At 41.0% G+C, this 13,821-nt stretch overlaps 1 protein-coding gene across 3 annotated transcripts in view; it reads right to left on the reverse strand.

The window, feature by feature from the left end:
• Positions 1–13,821, reverse strand: part of sim1a (SIM bHLH transcription factor 1a) — a 37,196-nt gene that overhangs the window by 809 nt on the left and 22,566 nt on the right. The window contains exons 10-12 of one of the 3 annotated variants that reach the window (XR_012391333.1): positions 9,778–9,943; positions 6,454–6,856; positions 626–4,420 (exon numbers count right to left, since the gene is read on the reverse strand). Coding sequence is in view for 2 of the 3 variants with exons in the window: in XM_073924568.1 (XP_073780669.1) it covers positions 3,750–4,420; positions 6,454–6,856; positions 9,778–9,943 (1,240 nt within the window). In the remaining variant the exon portion in view is untranslated. Of the gene's footprint in view, positions 4,421–6,453; positions 6,857–9,777; positions 9,944–13,821 lie in introns of all 3 variants that reach the window. The other 2 variants (XM_073924568.1, NM_178222.3) reach the window with 2 other exon arrangements.

The raw sequence follows: 13,821 nt of genomic DNA on the forward strand, positions 1-13,821 counted from the left end.
ACGATTCTGGAGGCCGCGATTTACGTGTCCGGAGGTATGACGCCACTCCTCTTCGCGCTCGCCAGCTGACAGCTCACCTTCATGTTTCCCCATCGCAACCTGTTTGTCCGGTTAGCTCGTCGTGAAGGTCGGCGGAGCGGAGGCTGGGAGCTCGGTACAACGACGATGACAACCGGGTTCGAGTTCGGGGAAGAGCGGTTCCAGAAATCAGACAAAAACAGCATCCAAAAAATAAAGCGAACGAGTTCATAACAGGGTGAGAATGTGGCGAAATCCGAAAACGCGGTCAAAATCAGACGAGGGCTTTTCTTTTTCTGGATGGCTTTTGTAAATCGTTGCTTGGGTTTAGGGAAGGAGGAGGAGTCAATCAAGTCTATCATTTAGTCAGTCGGACAGATTTTCACTCGACAGCGGCTTCCGGTGGCTTTACGCGAGAACCGTGCAGGTGCGAACAGCGCTAGCGAGAGGCGTTCAAGATGCATTTTCGAAAACAAAATTCGATTCAGCGGATTTGCGAAAACAAAAACTGCACAAATACGTATTTCGCGGTCTCCAGAAACGTCTGCGGGGCTACGTTTCCAGAATGAGCCTGGGTTGGTAAAATGTAAAGTATCTGCAACCCGACAACTCAGGAACCAAATGTGAATGACAGAAAATAATCACTTAATCAGCATTTTTCATTTTTATCTCGAAGCCATCATGAAAAGAGTATTTGGTTCTCATTATTTCTTCAAAACGAAGGCGCAAAATGCCAGTCTTTCAGTTTATGGTGGTTATGAAGGCATAACAAACGTGTGTGTGCAAACCCTTTCCCGGAGTCCTCATCTGAAAACCTCTTTTGTAAGTTTGCATGCTTTAATACATTAAAAGAGTGCTTCAATCTGTAACACTGCCTTGTTTTACAGTAAAATATGAAAACATCCTTAAAGTAAGATCAATTAATCTAAAACAAAGCTTGTTTTTAAGCATACGCCTAAATAAATAGCTTAAAGAATTGTTGTGGTCACTATTTATCTTAATTTTTATTGCCAATGTATAAACAAACCTCCCCTGCTTCCTATGTAGCCTGTGAAAATAGTAGTATGATCGAAGCAGGATACTAATTAAGTGCAAATTACAGTATCTACACTGCAGGTGAAAAATTTGCGATGCACAGAATTTTTTGGCCGGCAGAAATAATGGACAAAAATAGAATTTTTGCTCTTCGACCAATATTTCAATGATTATACACTTGAAAAAAAGGGTTATTATGCACCATAGTGTTCAGCGCGATGGTTTCACTCTCTTTTTCCCTTTCTGCTGTGTGTTTGATCTGAATTGCCCTCCACTTCATTTGCAGAAAGCGCTGCGCTATGAAACCCATTCATTTCAATGTGCATCAAACATTCGGCCGAATATGGTCATATATTTCAATGAATATAAGCTAAAAAAGGTTATCATTCTTTATGCTGGTCACTCTCTTTTCCCTCCTGTGTGTATGATCTGAATCGGCTTCCATGCCGTTCACAGAAAGCGCTGCGCTATGAAACCCATTCATTTCAATGTGCTCCAAACATTTGACCAAATATGTTCATGTATTTTGATAAACATAAGCTAAAAAAGGCTATTATTACGCTGGTAAAATGATGCTTCTCGATTAAAACAAAACTTGCGCCACTTCTTATGTAGCCTGTGAAAATAGTAGTATGTTCGAAGCATTATGCTAACTAAGTGCAAATTGACCTTCATTCACTTTACGATAAATAAATGACAATATTTTAGATGAAACTGGAGAGCTCCCTTATCCTCCAAAGACAGCACATGGTCAAACACATGGTCAAAACATTGCAAGTGAGTTCATATGAAACTGTAAGAACAATTTCTGTGCTGTAAGAACAAAATAGTTTATGTCTTCTGAATCAGATTAGCGTAGATGTTTACTACGGACAATATGATGATTGTGTGTTGTGCTAAGTTAAAGAAATAGGCCAGGGGTGCCCAAAATTGGTCCTGGAGGTTTAGATCCAACCCCAATCAGACACGCCTGGGATAGCTAATCAAGCTCTTCGTAGGTTTGTCCTGGCAGGTGTGTTGAGGCAAGTTGGAGCTAAACTCTGCAAGACACTAGCCCTCCAGGACAGAGTTTGGACACCCCTGACGAAAGCAAACAAAACTGATTTTACGGTATTCTTAGCGGACAAAATGTTTTTCTCTTCTAGGCTTTGAAAGTCTTCAGAAAAAGCTCTCAGATTTCATCTAAAAAAACTTAATGTGTGTTCTGATGATGAACAAAGGTCTGTACATAAGGCTAACTAAAGTCAGAAATCTTTGCTTTAAGGATGTTTACATTTGTACTGGAAATTGACCATAAAGGGAAGCCTTGATTTCATGATTCTTTTACCAAAAAAAAAGTAAACAGAATCGGCACACTGCCCCTTTAGCTCTCAAAAGACAATTTAATTCATTGGAATTAGTCCAAAAAGGTTAGAAACTACTTTAATTTGTACCATGAAACTTGTATGAAGATAACTTGTGGTGAGAGATTGTCCGTAAACAAACCCCTGTTGGCCAGCAGAGCTACTGCAATTACACTTTGAAATGGGTTTGACTGCATGCATACAAGTGCACATGTAATTAAAATAATACATTTTGGCTTTAATGACATTGTTTTAGTAGATCAAGCTAAGTTAAAGTCATCATGAAATCATAATTTACTCTTCTTATTTATTTAGCAACAAAGCCTCATTGTGGATATGTACTACCGTCTGCATTTCTGGAGAGCACGAATTATGTAGCCAGAGGTACGTCTGGCTGCATTGCATCTTTAAAATGAATGCTATGGGGCATCGATGATGTTCTGCTGATCGCTGTATGGACGGCTTTTCTGGTGTTACCAGTATGCCCAGTCGCTCATGGGCAGATATAAATAAATCGGCAGATTTGGTACGCAGAGCGGAGACAACCGGATTCGAGTCCGGCAAAGACCGGTTCCAGAAACCAGGTAAAACAAAAGCAAAAAATAAATAAATTAAATTAATTTAAAAACAGGGTGAAAAGATTATTACACAGCCGAGACAACTTTTCTTTTTCTAGATTGCTTTTAAAAACACTATCGGCTGGATTTAGGGACGAGTGGGTGGGTCACTCAGTCGACAGCAAACTGGCCTGGTCGGCCAAAGTGTATCTTGCGCCCTCTGGTGGATATATGCGAGAAGAGGACACGTGAGAGAAATTTGAGATCATCAAACAGCATACACAGGATGCAAAAACAAAAACTGTGAGCAGATGTACCTCCGCTTCTGTATCTGACTGCCCCCAGAAATGTAGACCCTGGTATGTATCTGCAATGAACCTGGGTGGTTTTTATGCATATAGTAGTGCTTGTTATAAACAATGGATCTGTGCACAATATATTAGCCCTCATAATCTTTCATTAAATACCATAACCTTCCTTCCCCCTCTCCGGAAACAACTTCTCTTCACTTCTGGTCACATGGAATGGCTTTAGGGTGGGGCTTTTATCAGTGGGTTGAATTGACTTGAATTGTCTTTTGAGAGCTAAAGTAGCCGTGTGCCCATTCTGTTTACTTTTTGTGTTTTGTTCGGCTTGATCGAGCACCTTCCTCAAAGTCTTTCTTAAGATGCGCACACACTGATGTCTCATCTTCAATAATGAATTTGGAGGAAAACAGAATGATTCGTAGAGCGAGCAACGACAAAGAAATCAAGAGAAGAGTTGAAGCGAGTGGCGGTGCGTGATTTGATAATCATCAGCTGCCATTGGTGATGATGACGGAGGTGCCTTTATGGCCCGGCGCTTGTTCAGCCTGCATGCGTAGATGAGTGGTCATATCGTAATGAGAGGAACCAGAGCACCCAAGGGAGTATCCTCGAAAGCTGTCCGCCTCATACAGGTGTTCCAGTGCGTAGCTGGTGAGCGAGTACGCTGCGTGTTTTTCCAGGTACTGGCGTGGATGTAAGGAGTAAAGCGCAGGAGTCGGAGAAACAGCACAAGTGCCGGTCAGGGGCAGCTGGGAAGAGGAAAGCTCATTCTGTAGGAAGTCTTTGCCTTTAGATAGTCTGTCCGGGAGTGGGCTGCTTAGGCGGGACAGGGGAACGGGGCTAGGAGCGGGGCTTATGACCTGAGCCGGCCCTCGACACACAACACTCTGCATTGCTGACTGGGGAAAGTCGGTACTATGAAAACTCTTAGCCAGACTGTTTGTGGGCTCCAGTGGTACGTCTGTAGGAAGCTTTCTCAGCTGCAGACGACTTTCCTCCTCTTTGATCATCTGCTGTGTGGCTCGGATTAGGGTCTCAATCTTGCTGGGCTCTTGAGGACTTGAACGGCATTGATCGGCACGAAATCGGTCGCCTGAATCGCTGGCTGAGCCGCCATCGGGTGAGCTGACAGCGCTGTCCTCATCCCAGTGACCCCTCACTGCAAGCAGGAGAAAAACAGCATTACTTGATTGGCCTTAGGCATGTCTCAAGGAACGAAATCAATATATCTTTTGACTAAACTAGCCGATTGAAAAAGTTTTCCCAGTGTTCAGGATTCAAAGTTTGCTGTTGGAACGCTGCCCATGAGGTTATTCATGAGCCCAAAGGGTATCTAACTTTTTAGATGTAAACAAGGGTAAGCTTGCAGTCCACAATGCAGATTTTGCCATCAAAACAACTCCCATATTCTGTATGCGCAACTATACAAGTATCCAGGTAAAAAAAATTACTTTAGGTTTAAGGTCATTGTTTTAGTATTTCAAGCCAAGTTAACGTCGGCAAATCAAAATAGACTCTTATTTTTATAGGTATGTACTAGTGGTTGTTATAAACAATGCAATCAGGGGCGCCACTGGCCGGTACGAGACCTATGACAACATTCTGATGGTCATCATCATTTTCAACCGATTATCTGGGGTCGGGTCGCGGGGGCAGCAGTCTTAGGAGAGAACCTCAGACTTCCCTCTCCCTAGACACTTCCTCCAGCTCCTCCGGGGGGATCCCGAGGCGTTCCTAGGCCAGGCGAGAGACATAGTCCCTCCAGCGTGTCCTGGGTCTTTCCTGAGGCCTCCTCCCGGTAGGACATGCCTGGAACATCTCCCTAGATAGGCGTCCTGGAGCCATCCGAAACAGATGCCCGATCCACCTCAGCTGACTTCTCTCGATGTGGAGGAGCAGCAGCTCTACTCCGAGCTCCTCCCGGGTGACAGAGCTCCTCACCCTGTCTATAAGGGTGCGACCTGCCACCCTACGAAGGAAACTCATTTCAGCCCGTATGTCTCTGAGATCTTCTGCTTTCAGTCATGACCCAAAGCTCATGACCATAGGTTAGAGTAGGATTGTAGATTGACTGGTAAATTGAGAGCTTTGCCTTTCGGCTCAGCTCCTTCTTCACCACAACAGACCAGTACATCGACCGCATTGCTGCCGCCGCTGCACCGATCCGCCTGATGGTAGGGCGCAACTGTATTCCCCCAAAACAGTGTGGCCCCTTAGAATCGTCCTAACATTCCGACCCTTTGCGGCGCTCCTGAATGCAGTTCATTAATTAGTAATACATTTATTTGCCCTCCATAAACTTCAATCAAATACCATAACTTTCCCTCCCCCCTGAAAACAATCAATCACATCGAATGACCTTAAGTCAGGGATATCGGTGTGTGTGTGTCTTGATTCTGCCTTGCTTTGGCCAATTCGTCAATTTTCCTTTGTTTTGTTAGCAACACCCATCCTCCTATGATCCAGTCCAGTCCCAAAAGATGAAATCAGACACCACCCTACATCCACTTGGATGATGCAACAGCAGCCATAGGACAATGGCGCCAGTGCTTCACCACACACCAACTATTGGTGGAGGGGAGAGACCGTGACAGAGCCAATTTGGTGGATGGGGATGATTGGGAGCCCATGATCGGTATAGACAAGGGATCACCAAACTTGTTTCTGGAGGTCGGGTGTCCGGCAGATTTTAGCTCCAACCCTAATCAAACACACCTGAACAAGCTTATCAAGGTCTTGCTAGGTATACTTGAAACATCCAGGCAAGTGTGTTGATGCAAGTTGGAGCTAAACCCTACAGGGCACCCGACCTCCAGAAAGGAGATTGGTGACCCCTGGTATAAACAAATTGACCCCCTACTACACCCCTACTCTTTACGAGAAGTGCCATGGGAAGTGCCAGCGAAAGAAGGCGCTCACTGACAGTATAGTGTCCCCTTCACTATACTGGTGCATTAGGACTCGCACAGATCGCAGGTTGAGGGTCCCCCTGCCGGCCTCTCTAACATCACTTCCAACAATAACCTAGTTTTCCCATGTGGTCTCCCATCCAGGTACTAACCAAGCTCAGCCATGCTTAGCTTCAGTGAATAACCGGTCTTAAGCTGCAGGGATTAAAAAGGATGCACCAATTCTGCCCCAAAACAAACTAGCATTATAATTATTTGTTTTCTAATATGTAAAGAAACACACCTTGCAGGCTATGGATAGAAGCGATGTGAGGCATCACGCCTTCAAAACTGTCCCCATTCTCAGGTGAAGATTTGGGTAAGGGGAGGACCGAGCGGGCTGCGCCCCACCATGCCTCTCGTCCGGGCTGAGGGGTGCCCAGAAAGTAGCGTCCGGCTTTACAGCAGCCCCTCTCGCAGGACTCCGAGTGAGGGTGGCTGTAGAGCTCGTTGGAGGTGTGGTGATCTTCCGTCAGGGGTAAACCATAGCACAGCGAGCGGGGGTCCGAGAACTGCCGGTACACGCATGAGGACTCGATGCCTTCACACTGCTCCAGAAGCTGAGGAGATGCAGAATCAGTCAGTGGACTCCCACCCCATGGGCTGTCCTGATCCGACTCCGAGCGATCTGTGGGGAAACCTGGATACTACACACACACACACAAAACAGAATATGCATCAACATAGCGTATGAACACAGGGATGCTTTTCTCTGATGTTTAACTCCTCGTGACTGACTAAACCCTTTGCACAAGACTGCTATGATGCATCATCATAATCTTAAGTCCTTTATTAAAGGTTTTTAATATTTAGATTTTAAAAAAGGATGCACATTTATATGTGTATACATCAAGGTGTTTCTAATGCAGTATTTAGGGTGGGGACAGTATCTGACATTACTCCCTCCTCTGACTGCCGTTATCAGTCTCACACTGTTTCTTTTTTCCGTTTCTGAAAGTCTTGTTAACACCATCATGGAGTTGTTCTTTCATTATTTCAGCTAATAGGATTGTAAAAATATAAATATATTTGTTGTACTTTCCCATTCATTGCGCTCCAAACTATGAATGAGAAACCCGGAACTGTGAAAAGGGTCCATAAAAAACAGCCATTGAGTTTGTGCATACCGACACGCACAACAGCAAGCACACCTTTTAAAGAAACATGCTTGTTTTTTTTCCTGCTCCACCAATGAGATTGGCGCTTTTGTTCACATGCCTAGACCTGCTGCTGCTGAAGTTGCAGCCATTTGGAGGTGATTAAGCACAGTGCCACGAGTGTTAAAGCCAGTTCCTGGAGGGCCGCAGCGCTGCACATTTTAGGCCCCGTTTACACTAGTGCGTTTTTGTTTTAAAACGGCGTTTTAGATTCGCGTCCACACCAGCGTTTCAACAAGCGTCTCCGAACATATCTCCATCCACACTACGCCACCAAAAACGTATATCACTTGACCATTCGTGCACTCTGGGCATGCGCGTTCTAGTATAAACAGAAAGCATGAGTCTCGCTCGGCATTTTCTTATTGTTAGTCAACAAACACCGGTTGAACATTAAATGCGATGGCAAAGAAAGCAAGAGAGGTATTTTTGCGGACAGACGACGAGGTCGAGACGTTACTAAACGTAACAAATGAATAACTGCACAATGGCGCCTAAAACAGACAATAGTGCAAACAGCGCTCCCATTTCTGTGCCCATGTTGTTGTTTACAGTGAAGGCTGGTCTGCTGTCTTCTGGTAGCATTAAGCCATGTGTTATAGTCATGTGATAGAGGCTTGACGAATAAGGGAAGGATAAGCAATGAAACAAAAGCCCCAATCAGGTAGCGAATCTCAGCAGCCCCGCCTCCGTTTTCAGATGTCTCCGTTTTCCCTCATCCACACTGAGACGCAGCAGCAGCGTTTCAGAATGAAAACAGCCTCTCCAGCATTTCCAAAACAATTAGTTTTCGGCGCTCGAAAACTCCGGCGTAGTGTGAACGGATGGCGTAACCGTAGCAAAACTTATGCGTTTTAAAATGAAAACGCATTAGTGTAAACAGGGCGTTAGTTTCAATGCGAAATAAACACACCTGACCAAACTAAATGAGGCTTGTTTGAAACCTCAAAATAAAAACAGCTACAAATCCCTGACCTAAAAACTGACATACTTAACAAGGTATAATCAATAATCTTATAGGTATTTCGGCCTTAAAGTTCAGAGACACATTCTGGAGACACAAAATACTCATGCTATATCTTTTAAAAAGGCCAAAATTTGTGTGTTTTAAAGCAGTGTTTCCCAACCCTGTTCCTGAAGGCACAGCAATAGTACACATTTTCAAGCTCCCCCTAATCAAACACACCTGAATCACCTTATAAGAACATTAAGAGACTGTCCAAAACCTGAAGTTAATGGGTCAGAAAACCAGCTCATTTGGATTTAAAGGCACAAGCGCAAAATAAAAACAGCTACAAATCCCTCTGACCCAAACATTGACATATTCAACAGGGTATAATCAATGATCTGATTGGTAGTTTGGCTGGAAAACTCACAGACACATTCTGGAGACACAAAACACTTATGTTATATTTTGTAAAAAGGCCAAAATTGGAGCTTTTTAAAGGTGTTTCTCAACCCTGTTCCTACAGGCACACCAACAGTACACATTTTCCACCCTCTCCCTATTCAAACACACCTGAATCAACTCATTGGACCATTAAGAGACTCCAAAACCTGAAGTTAATGGGTCAGAAAACCAGCTCATTTGGATTTAAAGGCACAAGCGCAAAATAAAAACCACAGCAAATCCCTCTGACCCAAAAACTGACATATTTAACAAGGTATAATCAACGATCTGATTGGTATTTTGGCCTAAAACTTTAAAGGCACATTCTGGAGACACAAAATATTTGTTACATCTCGTAAAAAGGCCAAAATGTAAGTGTTTTAAAGCAGTGTTTCCCAACCCTGTTCCTGAAGGCACAGCAATAGTAAACATTTTCAAGCTCCCCCTAATCAAACACACCAGAATCACCTTATAAGAACATTAGGAGACTGTCCAAAACCTGAAGTTAATGGGTGAGAAAACCAGCTCATTTGGATTTAAAGGCACAAGCGCAAAATAAAAACCACGGCAAATCCCTCTGACCCAAACATTTACATATTCAACAGGGTATAATCAATGATCTGATAGGTATTTTGGCCAGAAAACTCATAGACACATTCTGGAGACACAAAATACTAATGTAATATCTTGTAAAAAGGCCAAAATTGGAGCTAATTAAAGCAGTGTTTCCCAACCCTGTTCCTACAGGCACACCAACAGTACACAATTTTTAAACTCTCCCTAATCAAACACACCTGAATCAACTCATCAGACCATTAAGATAGCCTCTAAAGCCTGAAGTTAATAGATCAAATAAGGGAAACATCCAAAATATGTACTGTTGGTGTGCCTTCAGGAACAGGATTGGGAAACACTGACTTAAATGCTCTCCTGAATCTTACATTCAGCTTCAATTATCACACAATCATCTAGTTTAAGTCTAATTTGTCAGGCATTCTACTAAGTCTACTGCGACACTGACCTGTGAGTACGGAGAGAGTCTTGTTTTGGTCTTGGTTCGGGAGACTCTGCTTTTTCCAACTCTTCTGTTCTCGGTGACGGGGTTGGAGGGGCTGTTGTAGGTGAAGGAGGGTTTGGTGGACGCCGCCTGGTCCAAAGACAACTGTAGTCCTTTGTACTCCGTGTCCCTGTTGGGAAACGACAGCAAACATTGAGCCACGAAAACCCAGCCAGGTGTCTCATACCTGTCAACATTGGGATGTATAAACACAGGATAGGCTTTAATTAAAAATTAAATAAAAGATAAAATAATTAAACACGGGAGAAATACGGGATAATAGTGAGATAGAATGGTAAAATACGGAAGAATCCTGAGCAAAAATGGGAGGTTGACAGGTATACCAACGGTTGATGCTAGAAGCAACACAGCTGTGGTCGGAAGTTAATGAGAATTATTTAATAAATTATTCATTAATTCACCATTCACCATCTACCCCTACCATAACCCTAAACCCAACCATCACATCAATTTAAAAACAGCAATTATACAGAGTATTATTCATACTATTTATTCAATTACCCATTAAATTGTATTGTATTGACGTCTACCCCTAAACCCAACCATTACAGTACTGTAAAAGCAGTAATTATACAGAGTATTTTATATTAATTAATTAATTAATTAATTAATTAATTAGTTTGTTTGTTTGTTTGTTTGTTTGTTTGTTTGTTTGTTTGTTTGTTTGTTTGTTTGTTTGTTTATTTATTTATTTATTTATTTATTTATTTATTTATTTATTCATTTATTTATTTAATTAATTAATTAATTAATTAATTAAATTATTTATTTATTCATTTATTTATTTAATTAATTAATTAATTAATTAATTAAATTATTTATTTATTTATTTATTTATTTAATTAATTAAAATTTTTTTATTATTTTTTAATTAATTAATTATTAATTATTTATTAATTAAATAAAAGTTTACCCCCACCCTAACCTTCACAGTAATGTAAAAACATTAATTATACCAAGTAATATTCATATTATTTATTAAATTACACTGGTATTTCATTAACGTCCAACCCAAATCTAAATCCAACCCTCAGACTAATGCAAAATCAGTGCTTATACATATTATTTATAAAATTATCTATTAAACTGTATTTTATAAGCGTCAAATCCAATCCCAACCCTAAACTCAACCATCATAGTACGGTAAAAACAATAATTATACAGAGTATTATTCATATTATTTATTAAATAACCCATTAGATTTTATTTGATTGACGTCTACCCCTAAACTCAACTATTAGTGTACTGTAACAAGAGTAATTATGGACTATTATTCATATTATTTAGTATATTACACATTAAATTAATGTCTACCCCAACCCCAACCCTCACAGTAATGCAAAAACGACAATTATACAGAGAATTATTCATATTATTTTTTATTAACGTCGAATCCTACTCCAACCCTAAACTCAACCATCACAGTAACTTTACAGAGTATTTTTCATATTATTCATTAAATTACCTATTAAATTAAAGCCTACCCCCAACCCAACACTAAACTCAACCATCACAGTATTGTACAAATAGTAATTACACTCACCGGCCACTTTATTAGGTACACCTGTCCAACTGCATGTCACCACAAATTTCTAATCATCTCAGACTGGTGAACATGACAATGCGTTCACTGTACTCGAATGGCCTCCACAGTCAGCAGATCTCAATCCAATAGAGCAGCTTTGGGATGTGGTGGAACGGGAGATTGGCATCATGGATGTGCAGCCGACAAATCTGCAGCAACTGTGTGATGCTATCATGACAATATGGAGCAAAATCTCTGAGGAAGATTTCCAGCACCATGTTGAATCTCTGCCATGAAGGATTAAAGCAGTTCAGAAGGTAAAAGGGGGTCCAACCTGGTAGTAGTAAGGTGTACCTAATAAAGTGGCCAGTGAGTGTATACCAAATTTTATTCATATTGCTAATGAAATTACCCATTAGATTGCATTTTATTAACATCTACCCCCAACCCAACCCTCACAGTAATGTAAAATTAGGAATTATTGTCGTAGAGCGTCACAAAAAAAGATGCTGTATTGACGTGAGTATCCGCAGCTGTATCCCTTCTAGACCGTGTTCAGCCTCATGCTGCATATAGAAGCTCGTCTCAGCATTACTGCATTTTTCCCTTACACTTTACCAGTCTTAGAAATGTACGCTTCAGCCGCTTTTCTTTTCTGATACTTCAGGCTCAGTGCTCATTTGTGAAGCAGTGTGTGTGTGTGTGTGTGTGTGTGTGTGTGTGTGTGTGTGTGTGTGTGTGTGTGTGTGTGTGTGTGTGAGACTCAAGGACAGAAAATGAATTGCATTGTTTCTCCTGCAGGATTGGAACAAGGCTCCGACAAACATACGGCGGAGGGCTGGGGGCTCTGTTCAAATACACAGTGAGATTAAGAGCTATGTCTGGCTAAATCAAACCCACACAGGGATCACCACATAAGGCATAACTAGGAAATGGGAATTGATTTCTCAGTAAAGTGCTGTATGGATTTCTGTTCCCAGTGATGTATAAGTTTCAGGAAAAAAAAAGAAAAAAACGGCGGCTAGAACGTATGCTAGCCAGGAGCCGACGCCAGCTTCCCTCCCGAGGCCCAGCAGCCTGGCTCAGACGGCGTGTAGACTAATGAGATCGCGCGCGCACACACACACACACACATGGAGACATCTTGGAGGAAAAACGGACGTAGACTTTCTCACATGCACCCACACAAACGCATCTGCAGATCCATGCAATGTGGAGTTCACGCCACGCGTAAACAAGCAGATCAAAGCCAGACAACTCAAGCCAAAACCCTGGGATAGTTCACCAAAGAATGAATATTCTGCATCATTTACACAAAAGAAGATATTTTGAAGAATGCTGAAAACCTGTTACCATCGACTTGCATAGTATTTGTTGGGATTTAAAGGGATAGTTCACCCAAAAATCTAAATTGGGTCATTATTTAACTAAGCATACACTTGTTTCAAACCTTTATAAGTCTCTTTCTTATTCTAAACACAAAAGAAGATATTTTGAAGAATGCTGAAAACCTGTAACCATTGACTTGCATAGTATTGATTGGGCTTTAAAGGGATAGTTCACCCGAAAATGTAAATTCTTTCATCATTTGACTAACCCTGCACTAGTCTCAAACCTTTATGAGTTTCTTTTTCTTATCTTAAACACAAAAGAAGATATTTTGAAAAATGCTGAATACCTGTAACTATCGACTTGCATAGTATTTGTAGGGCTTTAAAGGGATAGTTCATCCAAAAATGAAATTTTGTCATCATTTACAAAAGCTCTATGAGTCTCTTTAATATGTTGAACACAAAAGAAGATAGTTTGAAGAATGCTAAAAACCTGTAACCATTTACTTTCGTAATTTGGATTGGGCTTTAAAGGAATAGTTCACCCAAAAATTGAAATTATTTCATCATTTAAGTAACCCTGCATTTGTCTTAAACCTTTATGAGTCTCTTATGCTAACCACAAAAATAAGATATTTTGAAGAATGCTGAAAACCTGTAACTAATGACTGCAATAGTAATTTTTTAGGCTTTAAATGGACAGTTCACCCAAAAATTAAAATTCTGTTATTATTTAACTAACCCCACATTTGTTTTAAACTTTTAAACACAAAAGAAGATATTTTGAAGAATGTTGAAAACCTGTAACCATTGACTTGCATAGTATTGGTTGGGCTTTAAAGGGATAGTTCACCCAAAAATAAAAATTCTGTCATCATTTTACTAACCCTGCACTTGTCTCAAACCTTTGTGTCTCTTTCTTATGTTAAACACAAAATAAGATATTTTGAAAAATGCAGAAAACCTGTAACCATTCACTTTCATAATATGGGCTGGGCTTTAAAGGGATAGTTCCCCCAAAATGTGAATTCTGTCATCATTTGCTAACACTACACTTGTCTTAAACCTTTATGAGTCTCTTTCTTGTACTAAACACAAAAGAAAATATTTTGAAGAATGCTGAAAACCTGT

Source organism: Danio rerio, chromosome 16, assembly GCF_049306965.1.
Source record: "Danio rerio strain Tuebingen ecotype United States chromosome 16, GRCz12tu, whole genome shotgun sequence".
NCBI lineage: Eukaryota > Metazoa > Chordata > Actinopteri > Cypriniformes > Danionidae > Danio > Danio rerio.